The sequence below is a fragment of the Oncorhynchus tshawytscha genome, linkage group LG16, assembly GCF_018296145.1.
Source record: "Oncorhynchus tshawytscha isolate Ot180627B linkage group LG16, Otsh_v2.0, whole genome shotgun sequence".
NCBI lineage: Eukaryota > Metazoa > Chordata > Actinopteri > Salmoniformes > Salmonidae > Oncorhynchus > Oncorhynchus tshawytscha.
This window is the reverse complement of record NC_056444.1, coordinates 55916869-55938057: the sequence shown is the minus strand read 5'-3', so window position 1 is coordinate 55938057 and position 21189 is coordinate 55916869. Positions and strand designations below refer to the sequence as shown.

The following is a 21189-nucleotide window of genomic DNA, read 5'->3' as shown; positions in this document are numbered from 1 at the left end:
ACACCTCTCTCTTTCTCTCCTCCGATGTCTACCTCCTTCTTTTACCCTCACACGCTCTCTCTCTCATACACTCTGTCTCTCTCTCGCTCTCTCCCTCTATCTCTATCTCTCATCCCCTTTCTCTCCCTCTCGCCAGTGTGATACTGTAGTGCAGGAGAGGAGGCAGCAGACCTAGTGTGGTGCTTGATGTGGTGATAGTGATGCTGCTACCTAGCCTACGCCCACTTATGATGAATGATGGGAGCGATAGAGAGCTCAGCTCAGAGAGGGTGGAACTAGGTCATTGTCAGCTTTTGGGCTGTGTGTGTGTGTGTGTGTGTGTGTGTGTGTGTGTGTGTGTGTGTGTGTGTGTGTGTGTGTGTGTGTGTGTGTGTGTGTGTGTGTGTGTGTGTGTGTGTGTGTGTGTGTGTGTGTGTGTGTGTGTGTGTGTGTGTGTGTGTGTGTGTGTGTGCGTGCGTGCATGCGTGTGGCTATGTACTTTGATGCAAGCGTGACACATGGACAAAGGATGCAAAAGCTCCGGCACTCCATCTAGTGGCCATGATGGGAAAATCCAATGTCTTTGTTCTCTCTCCCTTGCTGAAAGATTAATGGGGGAAATAGAATAGAGTGGATGAACATGTATTTGATGGAGTATAAAGATTAAGAAAGCACTGTCTAAATACATACAGGGAGCTACTGTATTTCCCTTGGGGTACAATCCTTGCTTCTTACTCTTTGACCCACCTAACCAATGACTACAAGGGATAATAATATGGAGGTAACCAAACATTTTAACCCCTAATAATATATGGATACGTGTGATGATTGAATATGACATTGAAACCGTGGCTGTCATATACAAGCTGTGTGTGTTTTACTTATCTCCACTAGATGGCACTCTAACATATGAATTCACCTAGATAACCTGATTATGCTTGTGCTTGCTGGTCATTTCTGTTTTGCGACATCCAAGCTGGCCGCATAAGTATGTTTTCACCAAAGGTACATTTTTTTTCATAAAATTGCATTCTGAGAATGAGCCCCGTTCTGTTCATGCGCTAGTATTACTTGCATTTCTATCGCACTGACAAAGGAGACTCGTGAGCACCAAGCTCCGTCCCATGGAACATCTTAGCCACAAATGGTAACGCACAAGCCGAGTAAACTGCGAACCAACGCAGGGCACTTTCTGCCATGTGTCCGGGGACTTTCCCCTAGGCGAGAATGGAGAAACTTCGTTCTCAGCGAGTAGCCTAGTCAACAAGCCTTCTGAATGCCCGTATGTTGACTAGCGACTAAAATATTTATAAAGCTTGAAGTAGTAACACAGGTTTAACTAATGGTGTATAACTATCGAAGTAGAATTTTTAGGGGCATAGGATCCCCTTTTCCAACATTGATCATTCATTGCAAAGAATTACTCGTAAATAATATTGTAAGAGTTGTAATACTAAAATTACTTCCTAAATCCAGAGCAACATTCTAAAAGGATCATGGGTAAATTTAAAGAGACAGCGCCTATAGGAAAAAGAACAGTCGTCTTTAAACTAACATATTAAGTCAATTTCTCAACACCTTTTTGATGATTGTTACTCAAGCAACAATAACCTCATTTGTTTTGATTCAAGTTAATACATTTTTCTGAGTATTATGATTAATTGATTATAATTAGAGTTTGTTCAAACCCCAATTGCGATACTCCCATGCCTTGATCTTGTTTCCCATATGGAATTACACTCTGCCCTCATCCTCCCTCCCTTCTCCACATCTACTCTCAATCCCACAGTACCTCCTTATTGTCTTTCACTGCCTCTTTTCAACCTCTGGTTTTCCTTTCCCCCATCCTATATCTGGTCTTCCATCCTCCTTCTCTTGGGGGGTTATTGTAATAAAGCACAGGGTAACTTGATCCATGTTTCCCAGTGTCTGTACAGTCATATCTGACGATCATAACAACTTTATTTTCTCCTGCCATTAACTCGGTCAGTAAGGTTAATTAAAAGAGAGACTGGCCACTCCATTATACAGAGGATATTTAATATTTTCATAAATCTCTCTCTCTCTCTCTCTCACACACACACACACACACACACACACACACACACACACACACACACACACACACACACACACACACACACACACACACACACACACACACACAGTGGATGCTCCTCAGAGGAGGAAGAGGAGGACCATCGTCCTCAGTGAATTTCAAACAGTGAATCTTTTAAAAAGTTATAATGGTTCTCACCCCCTTCCATAGACTTACATAGTAATTTTGACAACTTCTGGAGGATGTCCTCCAACCTATCAGAGCTCTTGCAGCATGAACTGACATGTTGTCCACCCAATCAAAGGATCAGAGAATGAATCTAGAACTGAAAGCACACACTACAACTAGTTAGCACTGCAGTGCCTAAAATGTGTTGAGTAGTTGACTCAGAGAAAGACAATAGTTGAACAGTTTTGAACAAGTGTATTTATTTAAAAATGAAGGAGAAGCAGGAGAGGGAGAGAAAGAGAGAGATATTTAGTTGTATTTTTTTTTAACTTTCACTTACCTAGCGAATGCTGCTAGCTAGTTTAGCCTACTCAAACACCCAGCTCAAACAGAGAGGGATGCTATGTTAGCTAGCTGGCTATGGCTATCCAACACTGGATTTTTTCCAAGTCAAGGAAAGCTTTTGGATTTATTAATTTATTGCCACCGGGGCCTGCTGGTGTAACTGCTAAACTGCTTGCTAACTGAACACTGTACTGCATGATTGTAGCAGGTTTACTAATGTGTTAGTTCTATTAGCTATGTTGACTGATGTTAGCTAATATGGTGACAACTATGTAGGCTGTGTGTAGTGGTTATGATATGAAGGTTTGGCTTGGAAAGGTTTTTTCGCCTGGTCACAGACAGCTGAAGTGTTGTGCACTGAAGCAAAGGGAAAAGGTGAGAGGAGGAGTGTGTAGATGCGAGAAGGAATTAACTAGAGAAGTGATCATGCTGTTTGTATATGGCTGCTATGAAAGTGAACTGTGTTTGTGTGTGATCAGGGGTGTATTCATTCCACCGATTCTGTTGAAAAACGTTTCTTGAACAGAATTAAGGGAATTAACTGGAATGATATCTTGTCCTATATTGATGTGGAAGCTGATAGTCAGGTTTTTCTATCCACAATCCAGACTACAATAAATGGCTTCCAAAAGAAAATCAAATCCAAACCTGGCCAAACGAGCACTCTTCCTTGGCTAAATGGAGAAATCTGGAAACTGATAAAAGAATGAGATCATGCTCTAAAAACAGCCCTAAAGTCCAAATTAGATCATGACAGACGTAGGTTTACCATGTTGAGAAATAAAGTGATGAAAGAAATCAGACAGGCCAAGGCAAACTTTCTTATTGACATAGTTGGTGAAGGAAAGGGAAATTCTATATTGATCTGGGAGAATCTAAAAAAGAGGGAAAGACCATAGTAACACCGCAAAAAGACTAGAAATCATGGTGAATGACAATCTTACACAGGATGCAGTCGAAATAGCAATAGCCTTCAATTACTACTTTATTGACTCTGTCAGGGTACTGACACAGAACCCCTCCACTGGTTTCTTGGGCTCAGGGCTAGTGAATGTCACTCAACCTGTCTTCATCATAAGGGAGGTTTCTGAGTAAGAGGTGAACAAGATGATTAGCCCACTAAAGAACATTAAAGCCAAAGATGTGTTTGGGCTGGACTCTACTTTTCCTAAAAACTAGGGGGTGTTTCCAAGGGTATGGGGGGTGTTTCCAAGGGTATGGAAGTCGGCCATAATAACAAGGGGGGCGTTGCTGGGGCTGTGTTTCTGGACCTAAGGAAGGCTTTTGATACTGTTAACCATGAGGTTCCTATCACAGAATTGTCCAAGTTCAACTTTTCCCCCGATGCCTTGAGATGGATGAAATCATACCTTGAAGGCAGAACTCAGTGTGTCAGAGTGAGAGATGAGCTGTCGCCCACTCTTAGCTATGATGTGGGTGTGCCCCAAGGGTCAATACTGGGGACCCTCCTGTTCAGCCTGTACATTAATGATCTGCCTTCTGTCTGTACTGGGACTGAAGTTCAAATGTATTCAGATGATACAGTGATATATGTGCATGCAAAGAGCAAACAACAAGCTGCACAAGAACTCACTACTGTAATGGTCCAAGTTACAAAGTGGCTAAGTGACTCATGTTTGCATCTCAATGGGAAAAAAACTGTCTGCATGTTCTTCACAAAGAGAGCAACTGATGCTACTTAGCAAGATGTATATGTGTCAGGGGAGAAGCTGATTTTAAGCACCTTGGCATCGTACTTGATTCCAACCTCTCTTTTAAAAAGCAGGTGAAAAAGGTAATTCAAATAACCAAATTCAACCTAGCTAATTTCCAATTGATACGAAATTGTTTGACTACAGAGGTAGCAAAACTATACTTCAAATCTATGATACTCCCTCGCTTAACATACTGCTTGACTAGTTGGGCCTAAGCTTGCTGTACAGCATTAAAACCCATTCAGTCTGTCTACAAACAGACTCTCAAAGTGGTTGATAGGAAGCCCAATAGCTATCATCACTGTTACATCCTCAGGAAGCATGAGCTCTTGAGTAGGAAAATTATTGTGCGATACACCGACACATGTCTTGTATTCAAGATCCTAAATGGCCTGGCTCCCCCTCCACTCAGTACTTTTGTTAAACAGAAAACCCAAACATATAGCAGCAGATCCACAAGGTCTGCCATGAGAGGTGACTGTATGGTTCCCTTAAGGAAAAGCACCTTTAGTCAATCTGCTTTCTCTGTGAGAGCTTCACATGTTTGGAATACACTGCCATCAAACACACATACTGTAACTGCACCACCTATCACACTCTCACAAAAAAACATGAAAACATGGCTAAAGGCCAATCAGATTTGTGAACATAATCCCTAGTTGTGTATTGCTGCTTTCCATGTTGTCTGTAGCTTGTGAGGTTTGGAAACATTTTGTTGCTTTTATATATTTTGTCTTCTTTTTGTGCTATGTTGCTCTGTCTGCATGCTACGTCTTGCTTGTCCTATGTTGCTCTGTCTGCATTCTACGTCTTGCTTGTTCTATGTTGTTCTGCGTGTGCTCACTGCTCAATGATTGTCTGTATTGTAATTGTTTTTAATAACCTGCCCAGGGACTGCGGTTGAAAATTAGCTGGCTGGCTAAAACCAGCACTTTTACTGAAACGTTAATTAATGTGCAATGTCCCTGTAAAAAAATAATAATAATCTCAAACACAAACTCAAGTAAATGGAACGAAACGGGGATAAACATACCTGAATTCGTCCAATAGAATCCTCTCATTTGAAATTTTGGACTAATAATTACATCCTAGATCAGCTAGATCACATGTCAAACTCATTCCACAGAGGGCCGAGTGTCTACAGGTTTACGCTCCACCCTTGTGGACAACTTACGCTCCACCTAATTAGGAATTTAATTTGCAAATAAATTCATTAAAAATCCTACAATGTGATTTTCTGGAATATTTTTTCTCATTTTGTCTGTCATAGTTGAAGTGTACCTATGATGACATAGCCAAATCTAAAATTCAAAATCAAATGGCAATGACCTCCAAATAAGGGGTTAAGTACTTTCCCTGACAAATCCTTCCTCTGTAGTTTTCCAGATTTCAGCTGTTTTGTGGCTTATCCAGTAGGGAACCAGGAGGATTGTTCCCCTTCTGTTTATGTTGATGCATCTCATCTTCCCAGATCTCTCTCTCTCTTTCTCTCTCTCACACACGCAATAATCACCTTATTATAGTTATGGGCATACTGTGAATAGCCTATGAAGCTAGCCGCTTGTGTGTTCCTTTACATTGGCTGATATAGAAAACTTGTCAGATAAGATAGTAGAGGGATGGGATTAGGGACAGAGGAAGGATTTACTGTATCTCAGTGGAGGACTGCTGCTGCTGCTGTATCAGACTGTTGTTCTGCCTCTGCCTGCCTCTGCTATCTTAAATTTCCACTGGTTCTGTCATAGTGGAATGATTCATTTTTGTCTTTGATACGAAACATAAGAGAACCCATCAATCCTACAAATATTGGATAACTTGAGTCTTTTCTAATGCTTTGGACAAACAGATTAACTTATTGTAAATTATTATTGTCTGTGGTGGAAAATTGCTGTTATATTGTTTATCCAGTGTATCTAGCCATTTAACTAAAGTCATATAATGTACTAATGAGACTTGCTCCCTCTGCCAGAAAACGTCCTCTTTGTCTACGTGACTGACTCATGGTTCTGGATTTATAGCCAAATGCTGAACTAAGATGTGAGAGACGAGCAAGACAAATGGTTTAATTTGTCACTAACTGGTCTTTTGACCAATCAGATCTGATCTTTTGCCAATAATTGGTCAAAATATCAGAATTGGGCTCCCTAACAGGCTTAAACATCAGTAGAAATTCAGAAGCACGGAACCAAGTCCACTAACTGCTCCATATTCAACTCGGAGCTCTTAAAATCAAAGTCTGCAGCTGCTTATACTATAGACCTATTATTAGGTTTATAGTATATACATTTTCATTTTCAAAAAGCTATTCTAAATAGGATTCTGAGACAGCTGGAGGTAAAGCACCATTTTTGAAACCTCTCGGATTAGTTACTGAGGAATTGATCTGTTGTTGTGGAATAATGGTATGTACAGGGTTTAATGCATCTCTTGTTGTCATACTTCAGTCCTCCAGACAGGGATATAGGGCTCAGTACTGCGGAAGTTCAGTGTTATAGCTCAATTTAAATGTAAAGATCATTTTGAATTGAGCCCACATATGCAGCGTTTACTGCATATGAAGGCATCTCCGCGAACACGGGAGCATTATCTTTACATTTCAATCACACTATAGCACTAAACATCCACAATATGGATTGAGTCGAGCCCATAATGTAAACCATCACTGTATGCTAAACAAATCAATGAGGTCAAATACTGGTTTTCACCTCATGACATATTTGATATCATGTCATAATATGACACATTATTATAAATTCTAGTTAGAGTTGTCTGTAAATTGCACCATAGACCCATAGCACTGTACATGCACTTAGCTGTATTGGTGTGAATCAATAATGATGTGAAATGGTCAAGTCATTAGCTTTAATTCATGCCAACAAAAAAAAACATAGCATCCACATAATTATTGTAACATTGATTTCAAATGTTGGATGACTGAAGAACAACTACAGTACAGAATAGCAGGGACATATTCATTCATCCTCAATTGGACATGACTAATTCATCCCCATTTGACATGATCAACACTCAAATCACAAAATATCTACTAATAATCATTAACAATATGTGAATTACCTTCAGTTTCATTAAGATTCTCAGACTTGTATTCTATCTATAAGTGATTACTCTCATACTAACAGGGATAAACTATTCAAAAAAATACAATGTGGGTTTGTTTTGTTCTGCACACATAATGTTGGTTGCATATTTTTTTTCACCACAGAAAACAAATACTCCCATAAACAATAATCCCATAAATAATGCTGGATAATTAATGTTGATGGCATTGATTTGTTTAAGCTGAGGGATAGCAGTGCAGGTTCAGCCCTTGGAATTGATATTTCAATAATATTAAAGATTTAATATAGCATATTAAAGATCCACTCCAAATGTTTTAACATTTCCTGTTGAAAAACAATATCCCACATATGAACACAGTAATGTAGACACACGTAAGGGTCGAAAAATGTGTTTTGAGCAAAATAGTGTTTTTCAGATACATGTGCAAACTTCATTAAGTAGTCCATTCAAGGAGTTGGTCTTATGGCGCCTTCTGATGTCATCGGCCTCCCCCTTGCTTACAGGAACAATAGAGGAGCAATAGAGAACAAAAGAAGAAAGCCCCCCCCCACCTCACTTGTACCATGTAATGAGGATATCTGGACCACCTATTGAGATGTGCCTTTGTTGAGTAAATCAGGTGATAAACGAGATGAATCGGAAACTGGAGTGCGACATTAAATATGATTACATTATTAATATTACAAATGTAGTAAAGTGACTGAAAACCTACCATGTTATCCGTCCACATACTTATCCATCCATATCCATAGCATCGGCAAAAAATATAGCTCCATTCACAACTAAAGTGCATGAGTGACATACAGTAAGTATAAATACGATATCCAATTCAGGGTTGGGTGTGAACCAACCGATCTGTGACAACATTATATCTAAGAAGCACATTGGAAATCACTGTAGTGGTACTTTGTTATTTTACCTTTTTTTATGAGCTAGGGTTCAACATTGCACAATACAACAGGTAGAACAATTGGACACTGGTAAACTCTACCTCTGTAGTCAGTAATCTGCTGTTATTTTAGTAGGAATGTGAGTACTGAATGACCATATTGAATGATCAATATGTATACACATTTGAGGGAACTAACAAAGTACATCATGGAATGCTAAAGCAATGTGGTATCAATTAGCTTACTAGTAAACAATGTCTATTTCGAGGCTAGTAACAAAGTAGCATTGGGAAATCATTCAAATTCATGCAAATATTTTTGTTCTTGTACATCTATTTCTACATCTAAACTCATACAAGACATGTCAATGTATCGAAAGATGCACAGCAAAAAAATACTTATTATAATGATATGGATTTCAATAACACAATAGTTATTGCAATATTTCAAAACGCTTTCTCACTAACGCATTATGTTTGTGGACTGATTTAACTGAACAGGCATAGTTAAGTCGTGCATAAGTTCATCTCAAATTATGACAATACAGCAAACACACAGCATATTGTCTAGGAAATAGTCATTAGTATGCTGCGGTAAACAAAGGAAGCAAAGCATATCAGTAGAAACAGTCAAATGTAAGAATAAAACACTTTCTCCTCCTCTTATTGTTTTGAATATCATTGTTTCAATGGGAACTTTACTTCTGTCAGTTGTTATTCATAATCCACCAAGATGCTGGAAAAAAAACAAATTAACAAAATAAATAGACTGGTCGTTTACATATGAGCATCATATTTCTAATCTATTGACAACAATATACTGTATGAACATCAAAAAACGGTATGCATTACCACATCCTCTCCAGTGGGTTTGAGTCTTTGTCCCTCTGAGCTCCCAGAGGCATTCCTTATCTTTCCTTTCACCCATCCCTACCTCATCCACTCCCAAAAATCCATCCCCCACATGACACTTACCTGGGAGGAGCATGGTGGCAACCATTTCAGGGTCCTCCAGTACGTCAATGATACAGCGCTGGAATGTCTTGCTGATGGGGGACTGCAGGTAACTGTAGGAGGAAGGGACGGAGAGCGGGGACAGAGGAGTCAATGGGTGGCCCTGGACTGTCAGTGCTTTGTCATACCGTCAATAAGGCTTTGTAGAATGTCTTTAAGTCCAACAGCATTGCAACATCCCATCTTAATCAAGGCATTTTGTAGGAAAACTGAATTTGGAAGACTTCTGAATGGCTATATCTGGGTGCAAATCCATTTTCATTCAGTCAATTCATTTGAAACTGTTGGGACTACACTCTTAGAAAAAAGGGTTTCTTCGGCTGTCCCCATAGGAGAACCCTTTTTGGTTCAAGGTAGAACCCTCTGTGGAAAGGGTTCTACATTGAACCCAGAAACAAAATGGTTCTTCCTAGAACCAAAAAGGGTTATTCAAAGGGTTCTTCTATGGGGACAGCCAAAATAAACCTTTTTTTCTATTTATGTACCTCATCCAGGAGAGACGGTCTTGCCAGAACTCGTACATGATGAAGCAGGATCTCTCTGGAAGAGTCTGGACAGACACACTGTGGGATAAGGAAGTCACAAGTATATTGCTAATGAAATTGGCATTTTGATGACAAACATTTGTAGTTCCCTGTAGTAGTGCCATAGTTCCTTGTAGTAGGGTATGTACTCTTTATCACAAAAGTCTGAACTATTGTCACCTATTTGACAGTATTGCAAAACAATAGTTATGATGGAAAGAAAGTCCCTTTTTAGTATTGAAATACAGCCAAAGTGTTCACAAAATCCAGAGTAGCTACAGGATTAGGGTGATTAGCCAGGAAACGCTGCTACATTCACAATAGGTAAAATCCTAATTGAAAACAATGGGCAATGTATTCAACGTAGAAGAGAGACCTACTGCAGATTGTTAGTCTGGCAGGCTGTGGCTTCTGTGTAGATCTTCAGAGCCTGCTGGAACTCCTCTGCGTCTTTGTCCTTCACAGACATCTGTCTCTGCACCAGCAGGATGTTCTGTTGAGAAGGAAAGAGGGGAAAATGGTTCAGGCCAGTGGCATCTGGGTTATGTTCATTGGGCACCAGACAGAAGAAAACCTGGTCTGGTCCAATAAGACACTCGTTCTCTGTTGCATGCTCTAATAAACACGATCCTCTACTACTGTAAGTATTAGAGGGACATGGGTAAGAGAAAATCAGCCAACACTGGGGATCTGGAGGACCACAGTAGTGCATTGGTTTTGTCATTCTAGTATTTTTTAAAGACAAATTAACAATACTGTAGCAGAGAATGATATAGTTTGACAGATACAGTAGATGTATCACACCATGTTAAGTCATTGAAATCTAGGGTACACCTTTTGATAGACATTGAAACCTTACTTTTCCAAATCTAAAAGGAAGTGGCCATCCGAGTTGGACTCACCGAGTTATATGTTCCGGCTAAAGTGTCCTCTTTGAGTGGTTCCAGATGTGGACTCTGCAAATGGAGGCATAAATATTTCAGTCAGTCATGAAAAGAAATGCTGTAACAGAACGAGCCTGACCAAATCAAGCTCAAGTATGAACTTCTAGTAACAGTACGTAACAGAGCATTGCCTTTGATATGAAATGGATTGATATACAGTATGTATATTATATTTCCCTAAAGCGAGAAACAGACCCTAAGCAAACTGACAATTTGGAGCATAGCACAGTGTTGCAGGCTCTGGAGCAACGAACCGCCCTTGCTGTCTCTGCCTGGCCGGTTCCCCTCTTTCCACTGGGATTCTCTGCCTCTAACCCTATTACAGGGGCTGGGTCACTGGCTTACTGGGGCTCTCTCATGCCGTCCCTGGAGGGGGTGCGTCACCTGAGTGGGTTGATTCACTGTTGTGGTCATCCTGTCTGGGTTGGCGCCCCCCCCTTGGGTTGTGCCGTGGCGGAGATCTTTGTGGGCTATACTCAGCCTTGTCTCAGGATGGTAAGTTGGTGGTTGAAGATATCCCTCTAGTGGTGTGGGGGCTGTGCTTTGGCAAAGTGGGTGGGGTTATATCCTTCCTGTTTGGCCCTGTCCGGGGGTGTCCTCAGATGGGGCCACAGTGTCTCCTGACCCCTCCTGTCTCAGCCTCCAGTATTTATGCTGCAGTAGTTTATGTGTCGGGGGGCTGGGGTTAGTTTGTTATATCTGGAGTACTTCTCCTGTCCTATTCGGTGTCCTGTGTGAATCTAAGTGTGCGTTCTCTAATTCTCTCCTTCTCTCTTTCTTTCTCTCTCTCGGAGGACCTGAGCCCTAGGATCATGCCCCAGGACTACCTGACATGATGACTCCTTGCTGTCCCCAGTCCACCTGGCCATGCTGCTGTTCCAGTTTCAACTGACCTGAGCCCTAGGACCATGCCCCAGGACTACCTGACATGATGACTCCTTGCTGTCCCCAGTCCACCTGGCCATGCTGCTGCTCCAGTTTCAACTTCCACCTGACTGTGCTGCTGCTCCAGTTTCAACTGTTCTGCCTTATTATTATTCGACCATGCTGGTCATTTATGAACATTTGAACATCTTGGCCATGTTCTGTTATAATCTCCACCCGGCACAGCCAGAAGAGGACTGGCCACCCCACATAGCCTGGTTCCTCTCTAGGTTTCTTCCTAGGTTTTGGCCTTTCTAGGGAGTTTTTCCTAGCCACCGTGCTTCTACACCTGCATTGCTTGCTGTTTGGGGTTTTAGGCTGGGTTTCTGTACAGCACTTTGAGATATCAGCTGATGTACGAAGGGCTATATAAATAAATTTGATTTGATTTGATTTTGATTTGATTTTCAATGTCGTTTTTCGTCACAAAATGGGCGGCTCCTTTTAGTACAATGGGCAGCTCCTCCGGCGCTTGCTACGCAGAATTTCTCTGCTCAAATATTGAAACGTAACATATCGTTCCTTACGATACCGTGGGTACAGTGTTGTGTAGGCAATGAAGCTGAGCCAAACCTGCCTGGTTCCTTGATCTGAACTATAGGCTATGTGTCAAATAAGCAGTCTCTTCTGCCTTGATAACCAAATATAATCTTGGAGTGTTTAAACAATAAACCAATCAATATTGTAGCCTTATTATAATCATCCCAAAAGGTATTTTGTTTCGAAGTAATAACTATGTGATTCTAGGCTATTTTGAAATGGTAAAAACAGCTGCTAGCCATGAGCAAAAATGATGACATTCTATTTTGAACTGATATGGGAGCGAATACATTGAAGCAGCATGTCAAACTGAGATAATTATAGTATGTTACACTGGTAAGTATAAGAATACTTGCCAGGGCATATTATTTCATTATAAATCTGATTATTTCACATGGGGAAGATGTGGGAAGCTAAAAGGCTAGCATGCTTGATGTTTTTAGGCAGCTAGCTAGCAAGCTGCTAGTCGAGTAGCCTACAGCCAACTGGCAGGCATAAAACAAGGTAATGTCAAACAAACCTAAAATGTCATACATGCAGCATTTACTCAAATATGCAATTGATTATTTGAAATTAGGTAACAGTGGTGATGATGTTTTCAACACGATTCTTTGCTTTTACCACAAATGGGAAGACAACAAGAAAATCGCTGCTATATAGCCTTGTGATTGTTGCTATTCGGGGGTCTAGAAATGCATGGACCGCACAAGCGCACAGGCGCTTACTTGTACGGAGTGAAGCTTGTATCGGCCTTTAGCAGGTTGAATTGAGCTTTGAGAGCTTGGGAAATAAGATGAGAATTTGCCAGTTAGCACTTTAGCTGGTTGTCATTGTCTATCAAATATTAGTATTTCCCAACAGGAGGGGCGATGTTGTGACTTAAGCTAATTGTCGACTAAGCATAAATGAGTCAGTGGGCACTGATCAGAGACGGTAGTGTTTGACTAGAGACTCACAACACATCATTAAGACTAAATGGAATGATCTATGTATAACAACTTAACCTCGTACTCATACTCCAGCTAACGACCACTGAACCTTGCTAAAAATGTATTCAGAATACTCAGAAATCTCAAGAGGAAAAATTCAAATAAAGAATGATTCAAGGGTTTTTCTTTATTTTTACTATTTTCTACATTCTACAGTCTTGAAGGAGTTCCCACATATGCTGAGCACTTGTTGGCTGCTTTTCCTTCACTCTGTGGTTCAACTCATCCCAAACCATCTCTATTGGGTTGAGGTCGGGTGATTGTGGAGGCCAGATCAACTGATGCAGCACTCCATCACTCTCCTTCTATGTCAAATAGCCCTTACACGGCCTCCTGAATATTGTTCCTCATACTCCAGCTAACAAATAGTGAACTTCGTACCCCATACTCCAGCTAACAAATAGTGAGCTTAGTTCCCCATACCCCAGCTAAACAATAGTGAACTTCCTTCCCCATACTCCAGCTCAGAAATAGTGAACTCCCTTCCCCATAATCCAGCTAACAAATAGTGAACTTTGTATCACATACTCCAGCTAACCACTGAACCTCATACCTCATACTCCAGCTTGTCTATCAGCTGCTGCAGGCGGTTGACCTGGGAGCTCCAGTGGTGGTTGTCTGGCTCCACACTGACACCTTAACCAGGGAAACAGAATGTCAGATCACCACTACACACATGGCTTGTGTCATGAAGTGAAAAATAACTGATCCGGGGTGAATTTCCCCCAAAAATGAAGATAATCTTAACCAATAAGATCATTGCTTGTTCAATGCCTACCAATGCACTTAAGATGCTCTAAGTGCTGAAGGTGATCTTTATGTTTTCGGGGAACCTAACCTTTGGTCAATGTGGCAAACAATATAATCGTATAATTTCATATTTCAAAACGGCACTAAATATATTTTCCTACATTGCCATAGGCCTATAGGCCATATGCGTAATTGCAATCAAAGACATGTTGCTACCATTAAATTGAAACAGACCCTTAGAATGAGGCAAAACACAGGTGTCAATGTGTACCTGTAGTGAGCATGCCAGAGTAAGGGTCTGTGGGGGAGAGACACAGGTTCTTTTGGATGCGACGGCCTGGGCGTTTGGCAATTTTCTGGAGGGAAAGATCCTCTGGTTTCTTTATCATCTTCCTGCAGTGGACACAATCATCATCAACGTCATCTTAACATTGTTATCATCATCAACAGCAGTATCATCCTTATCATTGTTACTAGCTAGGTTACTATCCAATTGGCAACAGATTTTCATACGAATATTAACAAATCTGCATTAAAAACATTATGCACATTTTCCCACCAGATATGTATTTCCATCATATTGACTTGGGTCAGATAAAAGGCTGTGTGTGATGACGTAGTGCACATAATAACTTTTGCGGTTAAATTCCCATGTACCAAATAAAAGATACAAGCTAAATGGGTTTCCAATGCATTTTCAACACTAATGATGGTTTTGTCACAACAACAGTTGCATTATATAGCGAATGTGCCCACTCTGGTCTTGGCAATTGCCAACCGCTCGCCGATACAGTGCGGGTATAGCCTACATGATGAGAATATTATGGACAAAAGAGAAATATTATTTTTATTTGTCAAACAGCAGCCAAACGTTGATCATCACGTCACCAGAATAAGACCCTCAACATCTTATTGGAAAGGAGCATCAAGCTCCCTTTGAAGTTCATAATTTATTTAATCTGTAGCCTAAACTGCATGCTTTGTGTGGGAGGACCACACAACATATCAAATTGACTTTGAAATTATGGTTATTATATCAATATTTGCACATAAAAGCATTTACATTTTCATTTATCACATAATTAGCTTTACATACAAAAAAAATCCTGGAGTTGCAAACTCCAAAGCTTGCGCTATGCTTTACCAACTGAAATGCAGTAGCAGTGCACAGTGAGAGAGTGATTAAGGGAGAACGCAGAGTATCATAGATAGTTGTTGCGGTGCTACTCTACCTGCCAGTGCAGCTCTGCTCATCCACGGCCTCCATAGCACAGTCTAATGACGACTGCAGAGACTGCAGCTGGGTGTTGGTCTCTCGCAGAAGGAAACGTGTCACAAACTGTCCCAACACCGATGAGCCCTGGTACTCCTGTACAGGGAGGGGGGGAGGGGTGGAGGTAAGAAAGGGAAGAGAAAGGGAAAGGGAGGGTGGAGGGAAGAGTGGAGGGTGGAGGGAAGAAAGCTTCAATGAAACAAATCCTATTCAATGGTCATTTCAATGATTATTAATAATAATAATAAATATATACACATTCTTCCTTGCAGATTTTCTCAAGCTCTGTTGGATGGGTAGCGTCACTGCACAGCTTTTTTCAGGTCTCTCAAGAAATGTTAGTTCAGGTTCAAGTCCGGGCTCTGGTTGGACCACTCAAGGATATTCAAAGATTTGTCCCGAAGCCACTTCTGCGTTGCTTAGGGTCATTGTCCTGTTGGGAGGTGAACCTTCACCCCAGTCTTAGGTCCTGAGTGCTCTGGAGCAGGTTTTCATCAAGGATCTCTTTGTACTTTGTTCCATTCATCTTTCCCTCAACCCTGACTAGTCTCCCAGTCACTGTTGCTGAAAAACATCCCCACAGTATGATGCTGCTACCACCATGCTTCACCTTAGGGATGATGCCAGGTTTCCTCCAGATGTGACGCTTGCCATTCAGGCCAGAGTTCAATCTTGGTTTCATCAGACCAGAGAATCTTGTTTCTCATGGTGTGAGAGTCGTTTAGGTGGCTTTTAGCAAACTCCAAGTGGGTTGTCATGTGCCTTTTACTGAGGAGTAGCTTCTGTCTGGCCACTCTACCATAAAGGCCTGATTGGTGGAGTGCTGCAGATTTGGGTGTCCTTCTGGAAGGCTCTCCCATCAGTACAGAGGAACTCTGGAGCTCTTTCAGAGTGACCATCGGTTCTTGGTCACCTCCCTGACGAAGGCCCTTCTCCCCCGATTGCTCAGTTTGGCCGGGCGGCCAGTTCTAGGAAAATCTTGAGAAGCAACCCCACACATGAATGGTCTCAGGATGCTTTATTGTTGGCATGACACAGGACTGATGGTAGCGCTCACCTTGTCTTCTCCGGACACGCTTTTTTCCAGATGCCTCAAACAATTCATTAGGATTCATTAGAGAAAATGACTTTACCCCAGTCCTCAGCAGTCTAATCCCTGTACCTCTTGCAGAATATCAATCTGTCCCTGATGTTTTTCCTGGAGAGAAGTAGCTTCTTTGCTGCCCTTCTTGACACCAGACCATCCTCCAAAAGTCTTCACCTAACTGTGTTTGAAAATGCACTCACACCTGCCTGCTGCCATTCCTGAGCAAGCTCTGTACTGGTGGTGCCCCGATCCCGCAGCTGAATCAACTTTAGGAGATGGTCCTGGCGCTTGCTGGACTTTCTTGGGTGCCCTGAAGCCTTCTTCACAACAATTGAACCGCTCTCCTTGAAGTTCTTGATGATCCGATAAATGGTTGTTTTAGGTGCAATCCTACTGGCAGCAATATCCTTGCCCGTGAAGCCCTTTTTGTGCAAAACAATGATGACGGCACGTGTTTCCTTGCAGGTAACCATGTTTGACAGAGGAAGAACAATGATTCCAAGCACCACCCTCATTTTGAAGCTGTTAGTCTGTTATTCGAACTCAATCAGCATGACATCACACCTGTGTTAATGAGAGAATCACTGACATGATGTCAGCTGGGCCTTTTGTGGCAGGGCTGAAATGCAGTGTAAATGTTTTTGGGGGGATTCAGAACATTTTCATGGCAAAAGGGACTTTGCAATTAATTGCAATTCATCTGATCACTCTTCATAACATTCTGGAGTATATGCAAATGTCCATCATACAAACTGAGGCAGCAGACTTTGTGAAAATTAATATTTGTGTCATTCTAAAAACTTTTGGCCACGACTGTCCAGTTGAAGTCGGAAGTTTACATACACTTAGGTTGGAGTCATTAAAACTCTTTTTTTTCAACCACTCCACAAATGTCTTGTTAGTTGGCAAGTCGGTTAGGACATCTACTTTGTGCAATGACACAAGTACTTTTTCCAATAATTGTTTACAGACAGATTATTTCACTGTATCACAATTCCAGTGGGTCAGAAATGTACATACACTAAGTTGACTGTGTCTTTTAAATTCCAGGAAATGATGTCATGGCTTCAGAAGCTTCTGTTAGGCTAATTGACATCATTCGAGTCAATTGGAGGTGTACCTGTGGATGTATTTCAAGGCCTACCTTCAAACTCAATGCTTCTTTGCTTGACATCCTTGGAAAATCAAAATAAATCAGCCAGCCTCAGAATAAAAATTGTAGACCTCCACAAGTCTGGTTCACCCTTAGGAGCAATTTCCAAATGCCTGAAGGTACCACGTTCATCTGTACAAACAATAGTACGCAAATATAAACACCATGGGACCACACAGCCGTGCAAATCAATCCCAGAACGACAGCAAAGGACCCTGTGAAGATGCTGGAGGAAACAGGTACAAAAGTATCTATATCCACAGTAAAACGAGTACTATATTGACATAAACTGAAAGGCTGCTCAGCAAGGAAGAAGCCACTGCTCCAAAACTGCCATAAAACAAAGCCAGACTACGGTTTGCAACTGCACACGGGGACAAAGATCATACTTTTTGGAGAAATGTCCTCTGGTTTGATGAAACAAAAATAGAATTGTTTGGCCATGATGACCATCGTTATGTTTGGATGAAAAAGGTGAGGCTTGCAAGCCAAAGAACACCATCCCAACCGTGAATCCCAACCGCTACAGCAGGAAAATAGTCCTGCAGCAACAGGAAATTTGTATCATTTTTTTGGAGATTAATACACTTTTCGTCAGGGCAAATCAAGTCTGACAAAGTGGAAATTGCAAACTTTGCAAGCCTTTTAAAACCTTGAATACATTATTTTGCATTCACTTCTGACAGCACTATCTGACAGCACTATCTGGAAATCTACTATCGGCACTTAATCGAATCCCGGCCTGTGTCGTTTTTGAGGAATTTCACAACACCAAAAATGAGCTAAATTAATCTTAAATATGCTTAATGTGAAAATGTTAGAGGGTGCCAGGTGTCATGTGTAACGGTGTGTGACAAGTAACATCATAGAACTATTTTTCATTATACTTTTGTGTTTTTTATCACTTCACTAGCTGAGAAAGCCTGCTGTGTTCTCACCGATCTCTGTATGATTCTATTGGTTTTATTTTTGTAAGGTACTGAAAATGCCCCATGGCGCTATGAAATGGAGTTATCGAAATTGAGTGTGCAGTGCCTTGAAGGTGTGCTAAAATTGCAACCTATGGAAACATAGTTTTGTATCTCTTCCTTCCCTATTCTGAAACCATTCAGTTGTACAATTGACTAGGTATCCCCCTTTCCCATTCCTTTCCAATGTTTTCTTTCTCCCTCCCAGCATCCTGTATACTTCAGGAGCAAGGAAAAATTTGAAATGTTTTACTAAATCTCTCTTTCTCTCAGAGTTGCAGATTTTCTGTTGAAAATGGGTGATTTATTATTTTTATCTTTTTATCTCAGTACTGCACTGAAAGAAAGAAAATAATTCTACAGTATTCAGTTGTAACTCCTCATGGATAAAATACATGCTGCTCTTTCTATAAAATCAATAAAATACATTCTGTGTCTCCTAATAGGATGGCTGATATACTGTAAGACCAGTTTTGCCTTTTAGATCATACTGAATACGATTGTATGGATCGGCGGGACCTGATAAATCAGCATTTCTACTCTGAGAATATGGGACCAGCGCTGTGGAAAGCATTTGATTGAATGTTATCAACACCATGGCTGTAGAGACACACTTTAGTGTTCACCCCCACTTTAGTGTTCCAAGTAGAGACATATTAACTAGTACTGATATATAAAGAGGAGTGTTAATAGGGTTTGTCCTGAAGTCAGTCAAGCTAGGACTGGGGGAAGGCAAGGTTGATCCTAGTATAGCCCTCAAGGCAATAACTTCTCCTTGCAGTGAATCAAAACAGACATTGGGCAGAATAATGACGGAATGGAAAAGGCAAAGGAGGACTGTGTGAGAGAGAGGGGGGATAGGGAGGGGTGGAGAAAGAAATACCTACATAGAGAGAAAGAGGGATAGATGGGGAAAGGTAGGGGTAGGGAGGGTGAAAGAGATAAGGGGAGAGAGAGATATAGTGAGGGGTGGAGGGAGAAAGAGGGAGATAGAGAGAGGGAGAGAAAGAAAGACGATAACCAGCTATGTAGCTCTGGTGCTGGTCTATCTCTAGAGTATGTTTGACGTCAGACAGTAGGAGTGCTGGGGGGGGTTCATGTCAGCATTGGTTATTGTCACGTCATTCTCCGTTCACAGATGAGATCACAATCTTTATCTGGTGTGTGTGTGTGTGTGTGTGTGTGTGTGTGTGTGTGTGTGTGTGTGTGTGTGTGTGTGTGTGTGTGTGTGTGTGCGTGCGTGCGTGTGTGTGTGTGTGTGTGTGTGTGTGTGTGTGTGTGTGTGTGTGTGTGTGTGTGTGTGTGTGTGTGTGTGTGTGTGTGTGTGTGTGTGTGTGTGTGTGTGTGTGTGTGCGTGTGTGCACACATGCGTGCATGTTGTTACCATGGTCACATCCCTCAAACCCATTACATAGCCCAAATACCGTGCATTCAGAAAGTATTCAGACCTCTTCCCTTTTTCCAGATTTTGTTACGTTACAGCCTTATTCTAAAATGGATTCAATCAAACATTTCCCTCATCAATCTACACACAATATCCCATAATGACAAAGCAAAAACAGGTTTTTAGAAATGTTTGCAAATGTATTACGAATAAAAATATATAAATATTACATTAACATAAATATTCAGACCCTTTAATCAGTACTTTGTTGAAGCACCTTTGGAAAAAAATGTAAATCAGTATTTTACTCAGTACTTTGTGGAAGCACTTTTGGAAAAAATAAAAACAGAAATATCACATTTCCATAAGTTTTCAGACCCTTTACTCAGTACTTTGTTGAAGCACTTTTCTACAATTTTATTGTAGTCGACGTGTGGTAAATTCAATTGATTGGACATGGTTTGGAAAGGCACACACCTATCTATACTGGTCAGTTGACAGTGCATGTCAAAGCAAAAGCCAAGTGGTGAGGTCGAATGAATTGTCCCTAGAGCTCCGAGACAGTGTGCCAAAAAATGTCTGCATCATTGAAGGTTTCCAAGACAGTTCCTAGAGCTGGCCGCCAGGCCAAACTGAGCAATCGGGGGAGAGTTCCTTTATGGAGATGGGATAATATTCCAGAAGGACAACCATCTCTGCAGCACTCCACCAATCAGGCCTTTATGGTAGATTGGCCAGATGGAAGCCACCCATCAGTAAAAGGTACATGACAGCCCGATTGGAGTTTGCCAGAAGGCACCTCAAGATTCTCTAGTCTGATGAAACCAAGATTGAACTCTTTGACCTGAATTCCAAGCGTCACGTCTGGAGGAAACCTGCCACCATCTCTATGGTGAAGCATGGTGGTGGCAGCATCATGCTGTGAGGATGTTTTTCAGTGGCAGGGACTGGAAGACTAGTCAGGATCGATGGAAAGATGAACGGAGCAAAGTACAGAGAGATCTTTGATTTAAACCTGCTTGATACTTGATTAAAACCTACCCCAGAGTGAAGGTTCACCTTCCAACAGGACAATGACCCTAAGCACACAGCCAAGGCAACGCAGGAGTGGCTTCCAGCCAAGTCTCTGAATGTCCTTGAGTGGCCCAGCCAGAGCCCGGACTTGAACCTGATCTAATATCTCTGGATAGACCTGAAAATAGCTGTACATGATGCTCCACATCCAACCTGACAGAGCTTGAGAGGATCTGAATGGGAGAAATTCCCCAAATATAGGTGTGCCAAGCTTGTAGTGTCATACCCAAGAAGACTTGAGGCTTTGCTTTGTCATTATGGGGTATTGTGTGTAGATTGATGAGGGGGGGAAAACAATATACTGTAATACTTTAAAAAAATAATAATAA

At 41.3% G+C, this 21189-nt stretch overlaps 1 protein-coding gene across 1 annotated transcript in view; it reads right to left on the bottom strand.

Annotated features, from left to right (window-relative positions):
• Nucleotides 1-7114: 7114 nt before the first annotated feature.
• The window catches only part of LOC112215960 (N-terminal EF-hand calcium-binding protein 1), a 34959-nt gene continuing 20884 nt past the window's right edge, over nucleotides 7115-21189 (bottom strand). Inside the window, exons 6-13 of the mRNA XM_024375490.2 lie at nucleotides 15154-15290; nucleotides 14193-14314; nucleotides 13725-13807; nucleotides 10677-10730; nucleotides 10155-10267; nucleotides 9736-9813; nucleotides 9212-9303; nucleotides 7115-8972 (exon numbers count right to left, since the gene is read on the bottom strand). Coding sequence (XP_024231258.1) covers nucleotides 8944-8972; nucleotides 9212-9303; nucleotides 9736-9813; nucleotides 10155-10267; nucleotides 10677-10730; nucleotides 13725-13807; nucleotides 14193-14314; nucleotides 15154-15290 — 708 coding nt within the window. The 3' untranslated portion in view covers nucleotides 7115-8943. The remainder of the gene's footprint in view (nucleotides 8973-9211; nucleotides 9304-9735; nucleotides 9814-10154; nucleotides 10268-10676; nucleotides 10731-13724; nucleotides 13808-14192; nucleotides 14315-15153; nucleotides 15291-21189) is intronic.